General features: G+C 44.7%; 1 protein-coding gene across 2 annotated transcripts; it reads left to right on the plus strand.

Moving 5' to 3' along the window:
• Nucleotides 1-25,832, plus strand: LOC147418958 (uncharacterized). Of its 2 annotated transcripts, XM_086505471.1 has the most exons (9): nucleotides 7-219; nucleotides 742-866; nucleotides 1,610-1,697; nucleotides 24,011-24,220; nucleotides 24,403-24,534; nucleotides 24,621-24,678; nucleotides 24,936-25,009; nucleotides 25,128-25,219; nucleotides 25,317-25,832. In XM_086505471.1, coding segments are annotated over exons 2-9 (720 nt in total). In that variant the 5' UTR covers nucleotides 7-219; nucleotides 742-864; the 3' UTR covers nucleotides 25,381-25,832. The 2 variants fall into 2 exon arrangements, with proteins under 2 accessions (XP_086361596.1, XP_086361597.1); XM_086505470.1 differs by lacking the exon at nucleotides 742-866 and having other exon boundaries at nucleotides 1-219; nucleotides 1,620-1,697.
• Nucleotides 25,833-26,369: the final 537 nt, after the last annotated feature.

The following is a 26,369-nucleotide window of genomic DNA, read 5'->3' on the forward strand; positions in this document are numbered from 1 at the left end:
GACCTGTTAGTAAAGAGAAAGCGTATAGATACGTGTGCACTGTGTAGGCTATGTATTGTCCGGTATTGGAACCTTACAGAGAGATGAGAAAAGAGAGTGTTAAGAAAATTTTCTTTCTATAAACTGCAACAGGAAATTTTCAGCGAATTGGGCAGGATGCAGGAGCTGGGCATGTCGATTGTCCTCTGTATATGCGTCCTCGCATGCCTACCCACCTCGGTTTGTCTCTTCAGCTCACTTTGCCATGTTCCAAAATTTCTGCCTTAAGGTTTGCTTTGGGAGCTCTACCTATTATTATAGGCAAGCGTTTTGGGCCCTGATTACCCACTCAAGCAGGTTTTTTTTTTTCGGGTCTTTGGGTTTGGTGGTGGGTTATGAGTCCTCGTCATCCACTCTAATCACTTTGAATGCCTCTGTTTTGCTCCCATATTCCCATTCTATGTTGTGACTAATTTTTGGTTCAGGTTATGAATCCTTCATCACCCATTTATACATAAGCTGCTAATTATTCACCCAAAGAGTTAGGCCTTGCAGAGCAGTCTTTTGTGCGGCATTGGCCAGAGATGCTTTAGTCTACTGCTTAAAGATCAGGAAATCCTGAGAATGTTTCCATTGAGCATCATTCTTTTTTTTAATGCAAAACCAAATTATCTACAATGGAAAATGTTAAGAAACCTCTTTGCATTACTGAATTTGGTTGGTTTACCATCTTTAAGACTAGGTATTGTTTGTTGTCTGAAGCAAGCTCTTCCAGAGAGAAGCTGTGTGGTAGAAGCCCACTGTGGAGGCAGTGCTACAAACTAAGCATCAAATACTGCATCATGTAGCCTGGCCAAAGCATAAGTCTGCTAACCTTTGTGTTCCATGTGAGTTTGAATTCCTCAATCAATGCACAGTCGAACCACTAGCATTGTCTTTGGCAATGACTTTATACATTTGACGTATTGCTTGGAAGCCATTTTTTCGTTTCTATGTGGGGCAGGCATTGATATATGTTTTGATAGGTGGTAGTAATATAGCAATGTTTATTTAGGGTGTATCGTTGATGACATCGTTTGCAAAGAGGACTAAGACGTGTGTAGTGATAGAGCAACTTGGCTGTTTCCACAGGGTTCTGAGTACAATCTTGCATTTAGTAGCACATACTCTTGTGAGTCATGGTCTTTGAGGAGAGTGTAATCTCTTTCTCATGGTGTGATTCTCTCTTCAAAACATACGGAGGGAGCTATCTCTCGAGATGCGGACAGTACAATTTTAAATGGAAGTATGGCCCTTTTTGGAGTCTCTGAGCTACGTGTTGGCCCTTTATCTATTGATTACTTATGTTACAGTATATTTGTGTGCTCGTTTTTCACTTTGGATGCAGTTGAGTAAGGTTTCTGATAGAAAGAAGTTTTACCCATATTCAAAGAAATTTGGAACAGTGAGGACTCATTTTGAGCTTTTAATTTGGATGAGAACCCCAAGACTCTATCTTTCTTCTATATTCTGTTGTTCAAATTCTGTGTCTGACTTTTCTGGAAATTAAAGGAATTTTGAACAACATTCCACCTCTTTTCTGTGAATGTGGTTTGGAAGAAGTTATTATGGATGGCCTTTTTTTGGTCAGGAATTTTCAGCATGGACAATCAACACATCAACATGAGATTCATTGCTCACGAGAAAGGAGTAGGACTGCTTGGAAAATTATTGATGAGGTGATTGTGATGTTCTTATTCAGTAGATTAAGCACAATTTATAAGCTTGCAAAAAGGTGGAAGATTTATTGGTTTAATAACAACTAATATATTTTCATGAAAATTTTGCATGTATTTCATTGCGTGCTAAAACGCAGAGCCAATATTGGCTTCATTTGGACTGAGCATATAAGATGGTTACAAATCTACACCTTTACATACGTGGCGGCCCATAGCAAGATTTGAGGACATCATGTTTATTTACATTTGCAAAAGGCCTAAATGATTTATGAGACCAAACCATTATCATTGTCATATGATCCAATGTCTACTACAAAAGAATAATTCAAAAAATGCTAAAGTGGTAGACAAACAAGTAAATCAATGGAGTCAGCTGTAGCATTCATGGGCCGCGTCATCATGGATTTTCTCCTCTGTAAATTACCTCATATTTCTCTGTAGCTTTATTCAACATGGTCCCTTATACTTGAAGTGTCGTGTCCCGTGGTTCAGTTGACAGGTGTTGCTATGGTATTTTCTGAATACATCCTCTGCTAGAATGTGTCAGATTCGCTATAAAGCATCTATCTATCAGCAGAACTCTATCAAGAAAGACCAAGGCATGTGTGAATTGTATAATTCATCACCCTAGAGTGTAGATAGGGCCCAAAGTTCTTCACAATGGAATCGTACTTTGTTTTTCATACTCATAATACATTGGGCATCGACATATGTACTACTCCTCCGACTCTGGTGGTTTGTGACTTAGCTGGAATATCTTTGACTTTGAATGCATCGAAGTACTTTTACGTGTCTCTATCTCCACGCAACTGATGATAGGAGGTGCGAAGCTGTCCTTGACACATCAAAGTGTGTGCAAGCGATGTGAATCCTTGTATATTGGCTGTATGATAAATCCATTCTGAGTAATGTGAAAAAAATACTCTGTAAAAAGCCAGTGTTTCCCAAACTCTTGGGTAGTGTCACCCATGTCCTCCTTGTGTGAGATCCTTTCTGATAATCTAGTATATCTAAATGGTGAATGAGAGTGATGGTGTGTTCAAGGAGTAGTGAAAGGGTGGCAATCTTTTAGTAGCTGAGCCATGTAGCTAAAAGCCACATTTATACATACCATTATCTAGAGTCTCCCCCCATGGCTGCTGTTGAGATGATTCCAGGGCCAATCCAGCATAACAATGACTTGAAAGCTCCCACAAGCATGTTTGTAAGATATTGATCTAGTAGGTGCCTCAACAGAATCCATGTAGCTCCCAATTCAACTCGAATGACCTCGTGTGGCATTGGGGTTTACACCGGATCATCTTGGAGATCATTGTGACTGGTGGTCTCTCCATAGATCAATCTGCCAGTCTTTAACATTCAAAACTGATTCTCTATGCTGTGCGTAGCTCCCTAATGCATCTAAATGTCTCTATAACTTGTTTAGCAAGTAGCAACGAGAACAAGATCAGTTGTATAAAGCAACGAGGGTATTCGAATGCTTGATAGCTGTGCACCTCTATCAATATAGCTTGATACCTCATCAACACACATACCGAAAAGCATAGGAGAGATTGGATTATCCCTTCTTCACTCCAACAGTGAAGTGATTTGTGTCTGATAGGCCCTTGGGTGTCAAAATAGGTGGCAGAAGATGCAGTGATGACACAGATTGGCCCTCCGATTTGTTGGACACCTCCACTTGAAGCTAAGAAAGAAGAAAAGTTACGAGAGGTGCTTACATGCATTGGTTAGTTGAGTGATTGTTGAATCTAGGATCAGACTGTGATGTTTTTAGTGATCTTGTAGTGAAGAGTGCTTACCGAGAGACGATACCTGTATTGGCCATTCTGGTATTAGGATTTGCAGAAGGAGTGGAGGCTTCTCTAGCACGCCTTTGTCGGAATGTTATTGAAATCAAAGCATTGAGTTTCATCGTGATTTTGTGGTCAAGAATTCGAATGGATGTGATGTAGTACTTAAAATATCGAATATCGGTACGGTATGGGAAGACTGATAAATATGCGTTTGGAATGCAACCTTGTGTCAAAGTGTAGGGGAAGGTGTGGTGACAAAGAGAATGCATGGGGGAGAGAGAGAGGAGAAGAGGAGAGAGAAAAATGCTAGAGAGAGAAGATGGAGATTGTTGACAATCCATGCAGGGTACAACTCTGCTATCACAAAAGAATACAAGGCTGCGCACACTGTTACGAGATGTCAAGATATAGGGGGCTTGCAAAAGTGCTCGACCTAGCCTTAAAACCCCACAACTCGTAAATTTGGGAAAATCTGCTAAAAAATTGGGTGCCCACTAGAAACAAGTGGCTGGTTTGACCAAATTTAGGAAAAACCCTTAACATGCCTAGAATCGAGAAAAGCCTCACAAGGTTGGGCATAGCCACAAGAACTTAGAAGCCCTCACTCACAAGATGTAGACGGAGAAACCCAAGAGATGACCTCCAAAATTGTAACACCCCCTCTCAGATTCTACAAGACGAGGGATCTAGGCTCTTAGTGTCACGTGACACATCCCAACCCTATGTGTCCGTGGACAAGCTACACCAAAGCAAGGTTTCCGTCAAGTCCAGTCAAGTTAGATTAGAAGTGATCTGGCACTTTTGTGAGTCTATTCGTAGACCATGCATGCCCAGTCACTCAGTATAGATGCATATCCAGTCACTCAGTATAGATGCATATCCTCTGGTTGCACACTGCATAAGCATAAGCATTTCCATCAGATTCCATCGGAGTCAGTTTGGGGATTTTTCAGATGACTTTATCCCATTTTTCCCTATTTTTAACATTTTTCACTTATTTATTAAGTGACTTTTGTCGGGTACTCAGTAGGGCAAATTGGGTAAGTTAATATATAAGCAAACCCAAGTTAGCACAAATTGGCAGATGAGCAAAAACACAGCTGGCTTCCCCAAGCAACAGGTGTCCCACCCTCTCTCAGCAAGACCCTCCCCAAACCCTTGGCGAGGCCACTCCACCCAGAGCCAGCGTTTTCATCATAGCTTGCCTCTCCATCCTTGGGCGCTTTTCAGAACCTGCCATCGCCACCAAGTCCATACTTCCCCTGGCGTTTTTACCACCATCTGGCAGCAGCATCCCCAAGATTTACTAACGCTAGCATTGCTTGAAGATCTGCAGCGATTTCAGCCTAAAAACGCTATTCAGCCTGCAGTACAACCTGCGTTTTTAACCTCAGTTTCAGCCTTGGAAAACGCAGCAGATTCCAAGCGTTTTCAGCCGGCAACAGCCCTTCAAAAACGCAGCCAGATCCTCTACTTCAGCGTTTATTTTCAGCATAGTTACATCAGCGTTTTCTTCATCATTTCAGCCTCGAAACAGTCCATGAAAATCAGCAGATAGAAGATCCCAATTTTCAGCCACGAAGTCGTCGTCGTCATCACTGTCGTCGTCATCAGCATAGTCCCGTTGCATCAGTGCATTGCATTTGCATTGTACACTTTTGTGGAATCAAAGATTAGACCACTCTCGCCGACGAGAGTGGGCCTTGGGAGGAGGGTTTTACAACCTCTCAGGTGTCGTATCTCTTCTCTCTCCCTCATTCACTTGCATGCACAATATCCACTCACTTTGTTCGTGACCACAACACTCTACAAGACGGAAAGCTCTCTCTTTCCCTAAGAACTAAAAGGAACCTTGAGCAATAAAGATCACTAATCTTGAGAAAATACAACATTCATTCCACTGCACCTTACATTGGTATCAGAGCTTTGGAAGTGTTCGGCATTACTCAAGGAAAGAACCACAAGAAATTTTTTTGCTTGTTCGGTTTGAAAGGGGTCAGGACTCGCCGTCAGCGCGTAGACTTGCCCGAGGCAGCCATTGAGGCTTTCGCAGCTCTCAAGGTTGTGGTGATGGAAGCACTGTGTCTTATCCTTGCCTCTTGGGATGATCCCTTTGAGGTATGGACGGATGCGAGCAATGTTGCCATAGGCGCTGTGCTCCAGCAGCATGGTTGCCCAGTAGCTTTCCTTTGCCGAAAGCTCAATAGTGCGGAAAAGAATTATTTAGTTTATGATAAAGAACTGTTGTCAGTCATTCACTCTCTTAAGCATTGGAAGCATTTTTTGTATGGTAGAGAGTTTACAGTACGCACAGATCATCAAGCCCTCAAGTGGCTCCAGTCTATGCCTAGTGGACATTGGAGTGATCGCCAAGTGCGGTGGTCACAATTTTTTGAGCAATTTTGAGGTTTGATTGAGTATGTGCCTGGAAAAGCTAACCTTGTTGTGCAGATGCGTTGAGTCGCAAGGGACAGATTTTGGCTCTTGAGTCAAGAACCACATTTTCTATACAGGGTGAGTCTTTTGACAGCATGAAGAATCAGTATGCAGATTCGGTGTTTGGTAAGTATTGGTTGCAGGCTCTTGCTTCCCAAGGACCCAGTAACTATCTCATTCGTGATGGATTGTTATTTTTTGGTCAGCGTCTATGTGTGTTGCCCTCTCTTAGGCCAGCCATATTGCATGATGCACATGACTCTCTCATGGGTGGGCACATGGGTATGAACATTACATTGGAAAAGATTGAACGATTTTTCTATTGGCCTAAAATGCGAAAAGATGTGTTTAGTTATGTCACACATTGCACCATATGTCAAAAAGTAAAAGCTCCTCGGGGTAAGCAGCAAGGCCTCTTGCTTCCGCTGCCTATTCCAGAGGGACCTTTTCAGGATATCTCTATGGATTTTGTGACTAACTTACCACCAAGTCAGCATTCAAGGAACACTCAATATTTAACTATTGTTGATGGTTTCAGCAAATTCTGTATGTTGATTCCTTGTAAGGCCACAGTTACTGCACAAGATGTTGCACGATTGTTCATAAAGCATTGTACCCCCTCTGTGGTTTGCCAAAGTCCATTGTTTCAGATAGGGATGTTAAGTTTACGTCCAACTTTTGGCGTGCACTCTTTGAAAATTTTGGCACAAAGTTGAATTTTTCATCCGCTTTTCATCCACAGTCAGATGGTCAAACGGAAATTTTTAATCAGTTGGCTTTTGATGTGCTGAAGTCTTATGTACATGATCAGCAGTCTCAATGGGAGCTCTATCTCCCATTGGTACAGGCTATTCTCAATGATCCCTTCTCTTCTGCTATTGGTCGAACTCCGTATGAGGCAGCTTTTGGCCGTCGATTCCAATCCCCCCTGTTGACTCGATCGGTCAGTCAAATGCCTGATGCCAATGCTGCGAGTCAGTCATTGGATGAGATTTCTGAGGGTGTGTAACAAACTGCTGACGTGTCAAAGCCTAAAGAATGGAGTCAACTTACAGATGTGGCCGAGGGGCCTAAACCCTAATTTCTGCCAGAAACCCTAACTGCTAAAACCCTAATTCTGGAAACCCTAACCCTAAAACTTGCAAACCCTAATTTCTGCCAGAAACCCTAACTGCTAAAACCCTAATTTTGGAAACCCTAACCCTAAAACCTGCAAACCCTAATTCTGTTGCCAGAACCCTAACACTGTAGAAACCCTAACCCTAACCCTAAGGACAGATTTCTGCGTTTTGCGTTGGCTGATGACGTGGCAGGTTGTACGGATTTCCGTGATTTACGCTGGTAGCTTTTGGCATTGCTTTTTGGACCAGAAGCTTTTGAGTTTGAAAGTTTTTTCATGTAAACTGCTTTTTGGACTAGAAGCTTTTGAGTTTCAAAGCTTTTCATGTAAACTGCTTTTTAGGCCAAGGGCCTTTAAATATGAGGCTAGGGCTCATTCTCTGGCATGCTTCCTGGAGAATGTGCAGAGTTTGGAGTACCGGCTTGTACTTTGATGATGCAATATAAAGAAATACCGAAAGGGGCGCCAAGGTTTGGGGCCAATACTCTCTAGGGTGGAATTCCGCCACTCCGTGTCGCGTGTCGTCTCTCTCTCTCTCTCTCTCTCTCTCTCAGTTCAGTTGTTATTGAAGCGCTAAAAGTTTGTTCAGTCTGTTCTTTTCTATTGGCACGTGTTGCCCGCCTTGTGACAGTGGTATCAGAGCATCAGGCGTGTGCTTTTTTGAAAGCATACCGGTCCTACAAAAGAGCAGACAGAGCTATTGGAATTGAATTATATTTGAGGTATCAGCCACTCCCACCCTTACACTATCGTGCATGAGGCGCGCTCCCATCTTCACCGCACATGTCTTACAGGGCATAAGCCAATTAAGATCCCTTGCAAGAGAAGGATCCAGATTTGTTTCAAGTCACTGTTTTTCTCAGAAGCAATGCCATGCAGATGTTGATGTCTACAGCTACCAAGCAGCATACTCCAAGTACTTGGCAAGCTTTCAAGAAATTTTTTTGCCCGAAGTTATATGGTTTCTGACATCTTCCTTCAGAGTGCAACTTCTGGCAGAGTGGGGTATCCTGAAATGCTTGCCATGGAAACCCTAGCAGATCATAACTTGAAATTTCTCGACATCTCTCAGTAGATGTCTCTTCACGAGCTGATGACCTTGGAGGTTTAGTGTGATTGCTATCTTTTGGGACTACCATTGTCGCCAAAGAAACACTGTCTGTCCAAGAGCTGATGGACCATCCTGTGCTCGGCTACGGCCTCATGGAAGGAACCTAACCCTAATTTTTGGTGCAGGTTTCAAGATGGAAAGTCAATCGACTTTTTGAGCTCGACTGATGTTGAGATTGCTTTTTTAAGTTTGAAATCTATTTGAGAACTTGTTTGGTGATCCTGTTTGGAATTTGTTTGAAATGGATGGTATCTGTTTGAACCTGTCTTGGTGCCGATTTGAATTGTTTGACTCTGGTTTTAATACTGGTTTCAGTGATTGGTGATTTTACTCCCGGGTGGAGTAGTGAGAAATTATGTTTGAGAATACTTGTTCATACTCATGGCCCGGACCCTTGTGGTTATTTGCGGGGGGAGTATTGAATGATTGAAAAGTGTTGTTGTTACTCATGGCCCGGACCCTTGTGGTTATTTACGGGGGGAGTATTGTTGTTGTTACTCATGGCCCGGACCTAGATGGTTATGCGGGAGGAGTATTAAGAAGTCTGAGTAGTGGTTACTCTCATCACCTCCAAACGACGCAGGCTGCGGTCTGGGGGGCGTTTGGTTGTAAAAGGCCTCTATATCTCATGGCCCGCACCTTTTTAGGTTATTTGTGGGAGGAGTGATGAGGGAGTCGTTGAACAGCTCGTGGCCCGGACCTGGATGGTTATTTGCGGGGGGAGTGTTCATCGGTGGCTTTATGTTTCTATGTCTTGTAACATGCATATGTAAGCATTTGTGTTGCATTGTGATGTGCCAACTACTGAATATTCCTAATTGGATGAGATTGCCTGGGTATGTAATTTTAGTGCATCAAGACACCTGTGGAAGATCAGTACGGTCTGGGTGTGATGGCTAAGTTTACTACGCCGGAATATCAAGAGTTCCGATATGGACGAAAGGAGAAGCTAACTCCTTGATCAAAACAGCCGAAAGGAGAAGCTAACTCCTTGATCAAAAGAGCAAAAAGGAGAAGCTAACTCCTTAATAAAAAGAGCAAACTGATTGTCCCTTGGAATGTCCCTTGGAATGACCCTGGGAAATTTTTGAACTAACTTGAGTTGTTTTGCAGATATGCTGTAATCGCGGACGATTACTCTCTTTTAAGAAGGGGAGATGTAACAAACTGTTGACGTGTCAAAGCCTAAAGAATGGAGTCAACTTACAGATGTGGCCGAGGGGCCTAAACCCTAATTTTTGCCAGAAACCCTAACTGTTGAAACCCTAATTCTGGAAACCTTAACCCTAAAACCTGCAAACCCTAATTTTTGCCAGAAACCCTAACTGCTGAAACCCTAATATTGGAAATCCTAACCCTAAAACCTGCAAACTCTAATTTTGTTGCCAGAAACCCTAAAACTGTAGAAACCCTAACCCTAACCCTAAGGACAGATTTCTACGTTTTGCGCTGGCTGATGACGTGGCAGGCTGTACAGATTTCCGTGATTTACGTTTGCAGCTTTTGGCATTGCTTTTTGGACCAGAAGCTTTTGAGTTTCAAAGCTTTTCATATAAACTGCTTTTTAGGCCAAGGGCCTTTAAATATGAGGCTAGGGCTCATTCTCTGGCATGCTTCCTGGAGAATGTGCAGAGTCTGGAGTACCGGCTTGTACTTTGATGATGCAATATAAAGAAATACCGAAAGGGGCGCCAAGGTTTGGGGCCAATACTCTCTAGGGTGGAATTCCGCCACTCCGTGTCGCGTGTCGTCTCTCTCTCTCTCTCTCTCTCTCTCTCAGTTCAGTTGTTATTGAAGCGCTAAAAGTTTGTTCAGTCTGTTCTTTTCTATTGGCACGTGTTGTCCGCCTTGTGACAGGGTGTGAAGCTTCGGCTAAGCAAGGCTTAGGAATCTTATTCTAGACAGGCTAACAAGCATCGTCAGGAGATCTCGATCAAGGAAGGAGATTGGGTATATCTACGAATCATGAAACAGCATCTTAAGCAAGTTGGAAAGAAATGTCCTAAGTTATCTTTTCGTATGTATGGTCCATTTCCAGTCATCAAAAAGATTAATGAGGTTTCAATGAAATTGAAGTTGCCTAACTCATAGTCAATGCACAACGTTTTCCATGTTTCTTGGTTGAAAGTGTTTCAGGGAACACCTCCAAAAGACGTTTCGGAAGAAGAACCGGAGATCATCGATGAAGCAGAAGTCATGGAGCCGGAGCAAGTCTTGTTGCATCGGTTTCGCCATGGTTCGAAGAAACAAGTACGACAATATTTTTTGAAGTTCAAAGATCGAGGAACCCACGAAGCGGTGTGGGTAGATGAAGAGTTCTTCAAGGATTATTCAGAGTTGTTGGCAGACTACAAGGAAGCCATGCAGCTCGGTACCAGTACCTCACTTTAAACAGGAGGGGATGTCACGTGACACATCCCAACCCTATGTGTCCGTGGACAAGCTACACCAAAGCAGGGTTTCCGTCAAGTCCAATCAAGTTAGATTAGAAGTGATCTGGCACTTTTGTGAGTCTATTCGTAGACCGTGCATGCCCAGTCACTCAGTATAGATGCATATCCTCTGGTTGCACACTGCATAAGCATAAGCATTTCCATCAGAGTCAGTTTGGGGATTTTTCAGATGACTTAATCCCATTTTTCCCTATTTTTAACATTTTTCACTTATTTATTAAGTGACTTTTGTTGGGTACTCAGTAGGGCAAATTGGGTAAGTTAATATATAAGCAAACCCAAGTTAGCACAAATTGGCAGATGAGCAAAGACATAGCAGGCTTCCCCAAGCAACAGGTGTCCCACCCTCTCTTAGCAAGACCCTCCCCAAACCCTTGGCGAGGCCACTCCACCCAGAGCCAGTGTTTTCATCATAGCTTGCCTCTCCATCCTTGGGCGCTTTCCAGAACCTGCCATCGCCACCAAGTCCATACTTCCCCTGGCGTTTTTACCACCATCTGGCAGCAGCATCCCCAAGATTTACTAACGCTAGCATTGCTTGAAGATCTGCAGCGATTTCAGCCTAAAAACGCTACTCAGCCTGCAGTACAACCTGTGTTTTTAACCTCAATTTCAGCCTTGGAAAACGCAGCAGATTCCAAGCGTTTTCAGCCGGCAACAGCCCTTCAAAAATGCAGCCAGATCCTCTACTTCAGCGTTTATTTTCAGCATAGTTACATCAGCTTTTTCTTCATCATTTCAGCCCTGAAACAGTCCATGAAAATCAGCAGATAGAAGATCCCAATTTTCAGCCACGAAGTCGTCGTCGTCGTCATCGGCATAGTCCTGTTGCATCAGTGCATTGCATTCGCATTGTACACTTTTGTGCAATCAAAGTTTAGACCACTCTCGCCGACGAGAGTGGGGCCTTCGGAGTAGGATTTTACAACCTCTCGGGTGTCGTATCTCTTCTCTCCTTCTCTCAGTCTCATTCACTTGCACGCACAATATCCACTCACTTTGTTCGTGACCACAACACTCTACAAGACGGAAAGCTCTCTCTTTCGCTAAGAACTAAAAGGAACCTTGAGCAATAAAGATCACTAATCTTTAGAAAATACAACATTCATTCCGCTGCACCTTACACTCAGAGAGTGAAGGAGGAATCTGCAAGTCTAGTCTGCCATTGCATACAACACATCTCTCTACAAAACACCACAGGCACTAGGATAGACAATCTTGTCCATCAATGGCAACATGCAGGGCCCATCATCTCCATCAGTGTTTGCCATGGACCTGTGTCAGAGCCATACAGGCTAGAGCTTCTCCACTTGTTTACCATGTTGGAGATCGTTTGCGTCGCCTCTAAAAACTAGTCAAACCATCTTGCTTCAAAGTTCGGTTCACAATGATGCCAGATGCCAATAGACACGTGTTCAACAAAGATGTACAAGCTTGGAATCGTCTGCCACACCATCCTCTGAAGATCGAATAGATCCTTTAGGCTTTGCCAAGGAAGTAGGAGCCACTCTAGTTGTGGTGCTGAGAAAGAAATTTGACAAAAGTGCTATCCAAGCATGAGTCTTTGTGAGTTCTTGGAAGACGAAGGTAGGTGAACCAAGTGTGTAAAAGCCGGAATATGTGCGGACTTCGAATCCAACTTTGACTTCTTTCGGTAATTTCCTTCGAATATGCCCATGTTCTCCACACTTACGATGTCGCAAAGGAATGACGTGGCATGCCTAACCGGAAGGAGCTCGTTGAGAGGACATGAAGGTCTAAAGCCAGAAAGTGTGGCCGAGGGGCCTACAAAAGGGGTTAGGGTTTTTAAATGAAAACCTAACCCTACCGACTTATGGACACTGGTTGAGGGGCCTAAACCCTAAAATATCAAAAGCGGGAGGACTGACTGGAACTTTCGCGATTTGCGCTGACCATGCTGACGTGGCATGACGATTGATTTTTTGGATTTTGTGTTGGCTTGGCAGAATTGCGCAAGCTTTTTGGATGTGAAGCCTTTGTGGCTTTGCATTAGGGAATCCCTTGTACGTTTATAAGTGCCCAGAGGGCCGCACTCTAGAGAGCATCTCGATGCAGAGTCTTGGACCCTTAGGGAGTTGTACCTTTGTGAAGCAATAATAAATAAATACTGGAGGGGAGGCCAGTCTTTGGGGCCAATGCATCTGCGGATGGAACTCTACCGTTTTGTGTAGACCCTCTCTCAGATTCTTGAAAAATTCGAGAAGGGACAAGGAGCCATCTAGCAGTTCAGAGGAGGAGTCTCATGCTTTGGTGACAGTTCAAACAGTGAGAAAAAGAACCAGAAGACCGCTTCATGCCGCTGACCGTCTGTCTTGGAGGAGTGCTTAGGGCGTTGTTCGTGGTGTCTTGTAACATGCATATGTGAGCATTTGTGTTGCATTGCGATGTGTCAACTATTGAATCTTCCTAATTGGTTGAGATTGCCTCGGTCTGTAATTTTAGTGCATCAAGACACCGCCTCTCTCCGTGCTGCTAGTATGTGATCTCCTAGTCGAACAATGTACTGAAAGAAAGGGGGAGGGGCTGTCGGAGGTGAGACTGAGGTGGAGGGTGGAGCAGGGACCACGTCTTGCTGAAGGGGGTCGAAACTATTCCCCATGGGAACCTACTGCTGTTGGACTGGAGCCTGGGGACCACTCTGAGTGCCAGGCTGGCGTGGTGGTCCATGTCGACGTCGACCACGAACCTGCTGCCAGCCCTCCTCCGCTTGAGCCCTAGGCTCGGAGTGGCTTTGCCTGTGTACCCTGTGACTCTGTCTTGTGCTACTGGCCAGCCCTTGAAGGTTGGGGCTCAGCCTGAGGTGTAGGTCGGGGTCTCCTCCTTGGACAGGCCTTTGCAAGATGGCCCTTCTGACGACAAATAAAACATTGATTCGGGAGGCCCGAATACTTTACGCTCTGACGGAACCAACCTCCACTCACTCGAGGTAGGAGGATGACCTTTGGGGGAGAGTGGGTGTCCCGAACCAAAACACGTATTGTGGGGATGTTGGCCGCCTTGGCAGCTATAGAGGTTGTCGTGCGAGGTGCCTCCAAGACAGTCCCAATCTCTGAGCCTATCTTGGAAATGAGCAGAAGGTACTCCCTCCGCAGGCTAGGGAAGCAGATTGAGATGGGTAGGTCTGCCTCCTTGACAAGAACGTCGGTAGTTGGGTCGAGACCGTGGCGCCACTGCTCGGATGGCCAGGGGGCTCATCGCAATGAACTTGGACGCCATCTCGGGAGTCTCAAACTCTATCTGGTAGTAGCTACGCCCGAGAAACTGAACATCAAGAATCTTGCCCACCTTGGCTCGGCTAGGGCGGGTACCGATGATCTTGCAGATGACGGAGGTTGCCTGGAGGCGCTCCACCTCTGTTGCGAGGTTCGCTTGCTCTGTCAGCGAAAAAGCAAGTCGGATGGTGGGCTCTGCAGGGTTGTGCGAGGGGGCTTCTTGAGAGTCCCTCTGAGGTGGAGCATGAGCCTTCATCTGTGTTTGCTGCTGCAATGGAATGGACCGAGTGAAGACCACCCTCTGAGAAGCTACAACGGTATTGTCACCGAAATGTCACTACCGAGGTGAAACAAATTGAGGCCTATTAGGGGGGGGCGGGGGGGGGGGAGGGCAATGTATGGCGCGCAATGGAGGTGGGCGAGCAGGGGAGAAGACCAGCAATGGTACTCGTTGGCCAGGCGGGAGGCGAGCTGAGAAGCGGCAGGCTGATGGGCAGCGGGTAGTGTCACCAGCGTGTGACTACTATCTATCCTTTTTGTTGATTTCTTTCTTATTATCTATTTACTTTCACTTTTTGGAAACACCCCTCGGGAAATCTAACTGTCCAGAGGGAGTCCAGGCCTGAGGGCAAGAGAGCACTAAGGTTGGACAAGGACTATGGTTAGCCAAAGTGGGGTCATTGACTAGCCAAAGTGGAATCCTTTGCTACAGAGGCTACATTTCAGTTTTGGGTGTGGCTGCAGTGTACAAAGGGGGTCAGATGACCTAGAAAGATACAATGGCAGCATCTCCTAAAATTTAGGGAACTGCTATTTTGGGACCTGAAAATGTGTTCGCGTCATTACCTCCGGTATGACTAGGGGAACATTTTCTTACTCTACCGTGAAGTCAACTTGGCGACCGGTTGGGAGGTTTTTAGGCGGCAACCCCGAAACGGGAAAATGCTTGTAAATGTGCCAAGTGGCACCTTTTGGTGCACTTTCCTCATGCAACAAGAAGTGGCGCTGAATTTTAAGCTGGGAGAGGCTCATTTTCAGTTTTGTCCACAGATTAAGAGCTATGGAGTGCTTGCTTTCCCTCCTATGTACAGTGCGGTGCCAGGAGTGATGCCCTGCACGCTACGCACCGCCCTCTCTCTCCTCTATGGCAGTATGTTATGCCCCTCTAGTGGGCTTTTCATTTGACCAATGTACAGTTGTGTGGGTTCATGCGCGATTGCCGAGGCAAGAGCCTCTTGCACAGGTACTGGATTAGCTAGCAGCTAATCCCCCGCAGGTACAGGTGAATTCGGAGAGGTTTCACGCCAGAAATCTCGTCCGATTCAAAGGGAAAGTAGCCCTATAGGTGCGGGAGCTCGAGGACTTGCTACGGATGCGACCGGCACGCGAAACGGAGCCCGAAACAGTAAATTACAGCCTGCTGTGTATTTTTGCAGGTTTAGGGTTTTGGCCCTAAACGGTCCCTAATACCCCCAGGAGGTTCGGGGATGCGAGGGGACTGCTGTACAGGTGATCTGGCGCATTTTCGGGGCAGAAAACAGAGAATTCAGCGTGCTGCAGATTCTCGCCAGGTTTTTTAAAGTGCCCGTATGCGTCGGGAAAGTCAGTCAATGCGTGGGAATACTGACTGTGAAGGGTCCTAGTACAGTTATGCTGCCGAAATCGGGCTAGAACAATTGAAATTGAGCCAAGCTTGTGCGGGGCAGCTTGTAGGGAACCACAACGTTTATTCCCTCTTTTAAGCAATAAAGAAATACCGAAAGGGGCGCCTAAGTTAGGGGCCAATATGGTGTCGGTCTACTCATACAGGTGCAATCTAGCAGCCTGTATTCCTCTCCTTTGTTGTGTCTTGAAAGTACAGGTAGAATAGACGACTAATAATGGGTGAAAGCTAAATCAAGGTTTGAAGTAAAGTCTACCGCCCTTTTTTGGATTGAACAGGCCGGTTTCATGGTTCCATCAACGGGATTAAATCACTTTTTCCCATAGAAGTGAGCCTTGGTCAGGTTGGGCTTGAAGACACAGGGGATCATAGACCAGACACAGGAAATTGCAATCATGGCTGACAGACCAGATGATGTGACTGAAGAGGTTTCCTCTTCACAGGGTCAACAGACACATGAAGTGGGTGAGTCCTTAAGACCACCACAGACGGATGATGATATATTCAGGACCCAGTTGGCTACTGCTGTGGATGTTCACACAAGTAATGCAGAACCCGAGGTTTTTAGCCTTTCTACAACCTCCTGTTCGGTCTCAGCAAGTTGGGTCACTGGATCATATTCAGAAGCCTGTTAAGGCTCGAGCACAGGTGATTCATACTGCACAGTCAATGGAAACACCTGTACACTTGACGGAGAACATGCAGTCTCCACAACCTGTGTCTAAGGTGCAAGAACAGGTGGCTGAGATGCCAGTCTTTCAAGCTGTACCAGTTCAGCCCGCCACCTTTCAGCAGCCTATAGCTGGTTCTAATGGGCAGGGAAGCAACCTACAGGCTATGCAACAAGTCTTCCCACCACCTTCAGTACACCCTGGCTATTTTGGAGGTGGATCGGTATTCCAGAGCATGGCTGGTCATGCACCTGGAAATCAGTTTTACACGCCAGGAGCAGTGTTCGGGGGTGCTCAAACGATGATGCCTAACCCCATGTATGGTGTCATGGGCATGCTACCAAGGTTTCAAAGCACTCAGGGCCAATTTGGGATGCCACAGGCAAATTTTGGTATGGCTGGAATTACAAATCAGCAGCCAAATATGGCATTTCCAGGTCAACTTAATTGCGGTCAGGGAACACAAATGAACCCTAACAGTGTTCCCATGTTTCAGTCACTTCCATATGACAACTTAACGCCGCTGGAGAGGCCAACTCCGTACAAAGAAGGTGGCAAAGGTGTGACTTTCACGACCTTTACAGGGTTTGATGACAGGAAGAAGGCTCTCTCATTCCTCCAGCAGTTTGACAAGGCCTATGCAGGGGGAAACTTTACAGAGGCTTCAAAGGTCCGCAAGGCAGCCACTTTCTTGACAGGGAATGTGGGACAATGGTGGACAACTTTATTGCTTCAAGGGCAAGCTCCGTCCACATGGATTTATTTCAAGCAGATTTTTGCAGCAGCATGGTTATCTGATGATTTCGAAGCAGATGTCATGACAGAATGGCACCAGCTTAATGCTGCCACTTGCAAGAATCTGGATGATTACAATCGGAAGTTTTGGAAAGCTCTACTTCCAGTAACTTCTATAGGTTTGTGCCATTGACAGAACAGATTGAAAAATACTGTTGTCGCTTACCCAAAGGATTGAGAAAGTACTGTACGAAGACCAAAGTCACTACTTTGACGCAGCTCATCGAGGTAGCAAACACTGGCAATGGTTTGCTCAAGGGAGAAGATTGTGAATTCAATACTGGCGTCAAGGAAGGATCAGGCAAGAAAAATTTAGCGAAGAAGTATGTTCCCAAGGAGGTTCCTAAAGTGACTCAGGAGCCAGCCAACGCAGGGAAAGGCAAAGCTACGGCTGAATCAGAAAAGGGACCAGCGAAGAAATGGAAAAGACGTTTTCCTCGCAAGTCGGAAGAGCAAAAGAAGGTCCTGAGGTCAGAGAACAAATGCTTCATCTGTGAGCAGCCTGGCCACATTGCTTACAACTGTCCTACAAAGAAAAGGCCAGCTGATTCTGAAGACAAGGAGGACAGGAAAGGAAAGAAGCCCATGGCTGGTCTAGTGCCAGATATGGTGGGCGACAAGCCAAATTCAGATGCAAGTGAGCTTTGCAGAGCATGGGGAAAGGTCAGGGATCAAACAGTCCTTATCTTCTTTGATCCAGGTGCCAAAGCCAACTTCATTTCCCCAGAATTGGCTTCAAAGTTGGGAATCAGACCTGAAGAGATGGGGTATACAGCAGAGGCAGGTTTGGCATGTCCTGGCCATACAGAGGCTGTGACACCCATCATTGGAAAGTTGCGCCTACATATCCAGTCCTATGTAGATGCTGAAGAATTTTACATCATGCCACTGGACGGATGTGATGTGTTGTTAGGTATTCCTTGGTTGTTTCGTGTACAGGGAATCATGGATGCCTACAACAAAAAGATCATTGTACAGAGCAGGGGAAAGACATCACATTCTGGATGTAAAGCTTAAAGGGGAGTCTATTCCCACTGTATGAGCTTCTGCTATTACTTCTGTAACGAAAAAGCATCTTTTTGCGTACTTGGTTTTTGCACGTGAAGTGTCAGATTGTGATGAATCAAATTTATCTGTGCTAGATAAAGAAAGGTCAATGTTTTTACAACAGTATAGTGACTGTTTTTCCGATTCATTACCGTCTCAATTACCGCCAGAGAGACCCGAGGACCATGCGATAGATTTGGTGCCAGGCAGTAGCCCACCAAATAAGCCTCCGTACAGGGTTAGTGCGGCTCAGCAGAAAGAGATAATGGACCAAGTAGAGGAGCTGTTAGAAAAGGGGCTGATTCAGCCCAGTTCATCTCCATTCTGTTCTCCAGTGTTGTTGGTGCAAAAAAAGGATGGCTCATGGCGTATGTGCATCGACTACCGTGCACTGAACAAGAATACCATCAAGAATAGGTTCCCTATACCTAGAATTGATGATATTATGGACAAATTAGAAGCAGCAGCTATGTTTAGCAGGATAGATCTAAAGAGTGGGTACCATCAGATCCGCATTAGATCAGAGGATGTGCACAAGACTGCTTTTAGAACGACGTTTGGCCTTTACGAATTTTTAGTGATGCCCTTTGGTCTCACAAATGCTCCTGCTACGTTCAATAGGATGATGGAAAGAATTTTCCGTCCACACCAACAGTTTGTTGGTACATTCTTTGATGACATGATAGTCTACTCAAAGAATGAAGAGGAGCATAGGCATCACTTGGCCATTGTGTTCGAAGAGCTATGCAGTCATAGGTTGCTCATCAATGCAAAGAAAAGTGAATTTTTTCTGGAAGAGATCCACTTTCTGGGACACATTGTCTCAAAGGATGGTGTCAGAATGGATCCTGCAAAAGTTGAAGTGATCAAGTCATGGCCAGATTTGAAGACGGTGCACGATGTCCGAAGCTTCTTGGGACTATGCTCCTATTACAGAAGGTTTATCCGAAATTTCGCTGAGATTGCTTCACCTTTACATGCTCTTCAAAAGAAGGCAGTCACCTTTAGATGGACACAGAAAGAGATTTCAGCTTTTAATCTCTTAAAGGAAAAGATGACTTCAGATCCAGTCATTGTGTTGCCAGATCTTAGGAAGTCATTTGTGGTCTAGTGTGATGCCCGCGGTAGTAGCATTGGTGCAGTGCTAATGCAAGATGGCAGGGTAGTAGCCTATGAGAGCAGAATTCTGCAAGGGCCAGAGATGACCATGCAGGTCTATGAGAAAGAGTTACTGGCTGTGATTCATGCGCTCTTAAGTTGGAAACACTATCTGCTAGGTGCAGATTTCGTTGTCCAAACGGACCATCAGACCTTGCGATACTTCTTGACACAGACAAAGTTATCTGAGAAGCATATGCGATGGGCGAATATCTTGTCCATGTTCCATTTTCAGATTGTGCATGTGGAAGGCAAGAAGAACGTTGTGGCTGATGCCTTGTCAAGGAAGCCACAAATTTCAGCTGTGTCAATTCCTTATCATCATGAACTTGATGATATGAGAGAACAGTATGCAAATGATGAAGATTTTGCAAGGGTCTTCGAACAGCTAATGGATGGACAACGTCATGAACATTATCTTCTCAAAGATGGGTTCATGATGATGCATGGCAGATTGTGTGTCACAAAGCCATTGCGACATAAAGTTATAGAAGAGAGTCATGTCCCACCGTATGCAGGGCATCGTGGTATCGATGCTACAGTTAAAGCGGTTGAGACATTCTTCTATTGGCCTACATTGAGAAGAGATGTGGATGCCTTTGTGCGAGAATGCCTAATTTGCCAGAAGGTCAAGTTTGACAGGCAAAAGGCACCAGGGTTATTGCAACCACTACCTATTCCAGATAAACCATGGGAAAGTATTGCTATGGATTTTATCTTTGATCTTCCGAGAACGTAGACAGGAAACAATGGTATTTGGACCATTATTTGCAGATTCAGCAAGCAGGCTCATTTTACTCCTCTCAGGAAGAAGATAAAGCCCGATCAGATGGCACGCTTGTTTATGAGCAATATTTTCAAGTATCATGGCATGCCACAGTCGATTGTTAGCGACCGTGATTCACGCATGACAAGTTTGTTCTGGAGAGGCTTGTTTGAGAATATGGGCACAACGCTCAAATTCTCTTTGTCATTTCATCCTCAAACAGATGGGCAGTCAGAAGAGGCAAATTCTACTGTCCTAGATCTATTGAAGTGTTATGTGTTAGAGCATAAAGGAAAGTGGGAGCAGTATTTGCCATTGGTGGAGTATGCATACAATAATACAGTGCATTCATCAACTGGCAAGGCACCTTTTGAGATAGTTGAAGGTGGCAAGAAAGTTCCTCCCATACTGCATACAAAGGACAAGATATTTGAAGCAGATAAGTATGTTTAGGACATGGATGAAATGTACAAGAAGGTCAAAGTGGCCTTAGAAAAGACTCAGGCAAAGCAAAAGAAAGCAGCTGATCGTCACCGTCGTGAAGTGGTATATTCACTTGGTGATTGGGTGCTTTTACGCTTTGAAAAGGCAAGGTTAAAGAAGATGAAGGGCAAGGAAAGACTGTTTCCAAAGCTCAGCATGCGTTACTATGGGCCTTTTCAAGTGTGCGACATAATCAGTGATGTTGCATATAGGCTGAAATTGCCTGACAGTTGGAAGATTCACAAGCGTTTCATGTGAGTCTTCTCAGACTCTATGTGGGTGATGTGCCAGAGGATATGCCAGCTGAAGATCAGCCGGAAGTCGAGGAACTTGACGAGATCTTGGTCCCCGAACAGATTTTGGCACATAAGGAAAGAAAAGTGAAAGGCAAGGTTGCTAGGCGTTACTTGGTAAAGTTCAGAAACTATCCACCAATGGATGCTAAGTGGATGGAAGAAGGTGAACTTGCAGAGTCACCAACTGTGTTATCACTTTACCTTGAAGCCTTCGATTTGCAACCTACCTTGACCCCTTGAGTTTCAAAGCTACATGGATTGTCAGTGTGACAATGGCTTCTGAAACAAATGATGTACATGGTATTTAAAGTGAGCTCAAATGAAATACCTGTTACATGAATGTTAGAGCTGTACAAATTGTCAGTTTGGCAATTGCTCTTATGGAATGTCCAAAAGTATGCTTAGTGCTATAGAAGTGAGTATCTCTTGTCAGTTTGTCAAGAATATAGTAATTGCTTCTATTAAAGAGTACATGTGTAACTGCATTCTTAAACTGTCGGTTTGGGTATGCTCGAAAGTGTTACGGGATCCAACGTGTACTATAAGACAGTGGCAAAATGTGTAGCTACCATTTTGTCATTGGAAAGTTAGTGACTCAAAGCAATGGCAGAGTGCGCAGCTACCACTACATCATTGGGACAGGGTTCACACGCAGGCAATACATGAGTCGACGAGCTGTTGAATACACCAGGGTTGACAATGAGCATGTATGTGTCGTACATGTGTCGATAGGTGTTGAATACATCAGTGTTGACTGGAAGCATGTACGACATAGATGCAAACGAGGACGTTTGAGATTTCAAGAGGGGGGTATGTCACCAGCGTGTGACTACTATCTATCCTTTTTGTTGATTTCTTTCTTATTATCTATTTGCTTTCACTTTTTGGAAACACCCCTCGGGAAATCTTACTGCCCTGCATTGCATAGCTAGTGTGGAACTGTCCAGAGGGAGTCTAGGCCTGAGGGCAAGAGAGCACTAAGGTTAGACAAGGACTATGGTTAGCCAAAGTGGGGTCATTGATTAGCCAAAGTGGAATCCTTTGCTACAGAGGCTACATTTCAGTTTTGGGTGTGGCTGCAGTGTACAAAGGGGGTCAGATGACCTAGAAAGATACAATGGCAGCATCTCCTAAAATTTAGGGAACTGCTATTTTGGGACCTGAAAATGTGTTCGCGTCATTACCTCCGGTATGACTAGGGGAACATTTTCTTACTCTACCGTGAAGTCAACTGGGCGACCGGTTGGGAGATTTTTAGGCGGCAACCCCGAAACGGGAAAATGCTTGTAAATGTGCCAAGTGGCACCTTCTGGTGCACTTTCCTCATGCAACAAGAAGTGGCGCTGAATTTTAAGCTGGGAGAGGCTCATTTTCAGTTTTGTCCATAGGTTAAGAGCTATGGAGTGCTTGCTTTCCCTCCAATGTACAGTGCGGTGCCAGGAGTGATGCCCTGCACGCTACGCACTGCCCCCTCTCTCCTCTATGGCAGTATGTTATGCCCCTCTAGTGGGCTTTTCATTTGACCAATGTACAGTTGTGTGGGTTCATGCGCGATTGCCGAGGCAAGAGCCTCTTGCACAGGTACTGGATTAGCTAGTAGCTAATCCCCCGCAGGTACAGGTGAATTCGGAGAGGTTTCACGCCAGAAATCTTGACCGATTCAAAGGGCAAGTAGCCCTACAGGTGTGGGAGCTCGAGGACTTGCTACGGATGCGACTGGCACGCGAAACGGAGCCCGAAACAGTAAATTAAAGCCTGCTGTGTATTTTTGCAGGTTTAGGGTTTTGGCCCTAAACGGTCCCTAATACCCCCAGGAGGTTCGGGGATGCGAGGGGACTGCTGTACAAGTGATCTGGCGCATTTCCGGGGCAGAAAACAGAGAATTCAGCGTGCTGCAGATTCTCGCCAGGTTTTGTAAAGTGCCCGTATGCGTCGGGAAAGTCAGTCAATGCGTGGGAATACTGACTGTGAAGGGTCCTAGTACAGTTATGTTGCCGAAATCGGGCTGGAACAGTTGAAATTCAGCCGAGCTTGTGCGGGGCAGCTTGTAGGGAACCACAACGTTTATTCCCTCTTTTAAGCAATAAAGAAATACCGAAAGGGGCGCCTAAGTTAGGGGCCAATCTGGTGTCGGTCTACTCATACAGGTGCAATCTAGCAGCCTGTATCCCTCTCCCCTTTGTTGTGTCTTGAAAGTACAGGTAGAATAGACGACTAATAATGGGTGAAAGCTAAATCAAGGTTTGAAGTAAAGTCTACCGCCCTTTTTGGATTGAACAGGCCGGTTTCAGGTAGCAGTTGGGGGGGGGGGGGGGGGGGCGTTGGGGGAGGCAGCACGGGGAGTGGCAGCGAACGAGGGGACGGGCTGAGGGAGGGCGGCAGCACGGCAGGGATGGGAGATAGCGCGGGGGCAGGCAGCAGGTGAGAGGGAAGCTGTGCAGGGGGCAACGTGAAGCGGGGGGACGGTGAGCGACACAGCAGGCAGCAAGCTCGCTCCTATATTCACTTTGGAATTTTTGTATATATATATATATATATATATATATATCTATCTATCTTTATGTATGTATATATATGTATGTGTATGTGTATGTGTGTGCGCGCGCGCGCGTGTCTCCGTCTTTAAGGTCCTTTGGTGCCTCCATATGCATCATATGGTCGTACATTGTTGGCCCAATGAGGTGGTTGCTCTCTGACCCAAATGATGTCCCAAAATCTCATCCTCATCCTGTCAATCATTCTTTTATTAAGGTATCCATGGCAATCTCTGTATATGCCCAGCATAGCCTTGCACAATCTTCTCCGAGGCTGCGGCATCTCTTCTTCACATATTTGTAGTTGTCAGGTCCATCGGTGCCTGTATCTCGGCCATATAGTCTCCTTGTCTATGCGGGGTTCCTTCCATTTGCATTCTTATAGAGAATGAAAGATTGATCAAGGGTTATGGCTGTGAGACTTTTGAGGTTTACCTCCCTCGCTTCCCAGCTTAAAATGCAAATGGGCCTTCTGACACTTATTATGACCTATTTTGGGGCTTTTGTCTTGGAGAGAGATTTGGAGAATGTTGAGAGCTTAAGTGAGAACATTAGTTTGTTGATTGTCCCAAGATAATAAAGAGTGAGATTTTTCTAATGTGAGGTCGATCTCCATTCTAAATCAGTTCATGTGTGGGTTGCAATATATTATAGTGCACATCTTGTTTAGTGGAGTGTAAGGTAGTGGATATTGTTGCTGTAGGTTAACTTCCATGTTGCTCATTGTTTTTCTTCTGGATTTCCTGGGCAGTATCTGCTTCCCTTCGTTGAACAAGAGCGATACAACTTACCTGAAGATTGCAGACTCAATCCCAAGAATGATATGTTCAGGGAGCAGGAGCTGAAGAAAGAGCACGTCACAACACACCAGTGGCAATGCATCTACTGCAAGAAGATGTTTCGCTCAGAGAAATTCTTGGATCAACACCTCGACAATCGACACTCAGATCTTATCAATTATGTGCGTTTCTAGTCCTAGGTTGCATATCATTTCGACTGTGGATTTTTTATGCTTTGGGCAATCGGTCATGGGTGTATTAGCTGTTATGTTAGACAACTAAGAAGGATGCTCGATTCATCATGCAGTGCAGAAGATGCTAAGAAGATGTGATTGGGCTCCAATCACTCACTGTTTTCTTGCAGAGTAGAGAGCGTTGCCTGGCTGACGTCTGCGGAGCTCTTCACTGTGATTATCATGATGCCCTTATTCAGTCAAAGAAAAAGAAACGGCACTGCAATACCCTTGCATCTGACAAGAACTTGCATCTTTGTCAGGTCTAATCACTTGATCTACACAGTATTCTTTCCACGTGTGAACTTTTAATTTCATCTTAATGCCATGTCTTTTTTTATTCATGTAGAGCCTAGCTAGGACTTGCTTTCCACCCGAAGGAAGTGCATCATCTCGGCGACTCAATGGTAAGTGAGCATTAACTATCTTACTATGTTAAAGATTCTCAATAGAAGTTGTGCCTTCAATGGACACGAACATTTTGGCTTGCATATCGCCAAGGGCAAGTGCTGTGATGCATAAACTGCTCATAGATGATAGCCATATATTAGAATAAGTTAGGGTTTTACTAGATTTTAGTGTTTGATTAGTAAGAGTGAAATTCTCGATATAACTATGAAGCATATCAAGGTTAGTTGAAGGTGTTGCTATGCTGTTTTTGCAGATTTTTTTCTGCGACAATTTTGTGACCCTCATGATTGCAGGAAGGGACTGCAGCCTTTCAATAGAGGAAATGGAGTAAGTTAATTGTGTTCAAGTTTTTCCTCAGTTTGCTGGTTACTTGGAAGAGGCTTATAGTTTTTCTGTCAGCTTATAGTATCGTAGTTGATTGCGATGAGTCTTCTTTCACTTGCAGAGATATGGAGACCGAGCTTTATACATTGCCTTGTTTGTTTTTGTGTGCCTATTGTTACTGCTCTACTACTTAGGGATTTATGCTCATCGAAGGTAAGTTGGCTCGTGGTATCGGAAAGATATTTCATCTCTCTAAGGGGGACTCCGTACTGGGAGCTCATTCTTGATCCTTTGTTGGGATTGATTGCAGTGATTTGAACCAAATTCAAATGAAAATGAAGCGAATTTCTAAGTTGAAGGTCCATGAGAAGTGAACGTTAAAAGCACCAAAAGCGCCAAAAATCTTGTCTGCCAACAGAAGTTTGGCTTCTCACAAAATGCTGGCTTCTCAAACTGCCCGGAGAGAAACTCTCCTTGAAATCCACAAATCTGTAAATACAGGGTGCATGGATACAATAATAGGAAATGTACTTCACAACCTTTGTAGGCTTCATTCTTCCCATTCTTCTGATGATACTGCAATATTTTATTATCTCATTCAAACTTGTAAAGTGAGTGAAGATTTTCATGTCATTGTAAACAGAGACTCTGGCTTTTGGCCTGCAGAGATTGGGCACCATCCCCTGATTTTGAGCCAGGGCTCGTGTTAATCATAACATAACATTTCCAACATGAGTTATGTGTGGCTATTGAGGGTACTGGCCACTCTTGCTTTATGTATCAAATTTTACCACCTAGTCAAATTAAAGGTACATTGTAAGTTTAAGGTTGTGCGCCACCGCTAGTGACATGTAGATTCAAGACAATAGATTGCATCCCTAACCGTCTCCTTGTCCCCTTGCTTAAAATTCAAAATTATTGCTTAGGTGTCATTGTTTATGCCCATTTTTGTGTCACATCTATTTTTGTTTCAAGCTCCCATACCCATATCACAAATTTGATTGCATCTCTCTGAAGTTGTGCTCGTGTCATGGTTTATCCTGTCTTTTCCAGACATCCATCTTGCTGCTGCATACTGCGAGTCACATTAAAGTGCAAGAGCAAGTGTATTATCACCAAAGCTGATTTTTTTTCTCTTAGACAGCTCTTCTTACTGTCTTCATTAGAACCATCAACTTCTTTGTAGGATCATGAATCGAAATTGGAACACTATTTTCATACCAAGAGGAATCTTATTTTGGAGCTTTGTTACTTTGCCTTACCAAAAGGAACTAGGGAAGAACTTTGCACTTTGTACTGCTACCTTCACCATGATTTTGTGGTGAACCACCACTGATCATTTGCGAGGTATACCGTGGTCATG

Source organism: Adiantum capillus-veneris, chromosome 29, assembly GCF_014529385.1.
Source record: "Adiantum capillus-veneris isolate H3 chromosome 29, ASM1452938v2, whole genome shotgun sequence".
NCBI classification, from domain to species: Eukaryota; Viridiplantae; Streptophyta; class Polypodiopsida; order Polypodiales; family Pteridaceae; genus Adiantum; species Adiantum capillus-veneris.

Coding starts and splice junctions, on each gene's coding strand:
- LOC147418958 (XM_086505470.1), top strand. CDS start 157: ATGCAGGAGCTGGGCATGTCGATTGTCCTCTGTATATGCGTCCTCGCA. Junction 24,221..24,402: donor ACTCAGATCTTATCAATTAT/GTGCGTTTCTAG, acceptor GTTTTCTTGCAG/AGTAGAGAGCGTTGCCTGGC. Junction 25,010..25,127: donor CTTTCAATAGAGGAAATGGA/GTAAGTTAATTG, acceptor TTTCACTTGCAG/AGATATGGAGACCGAGCTTT.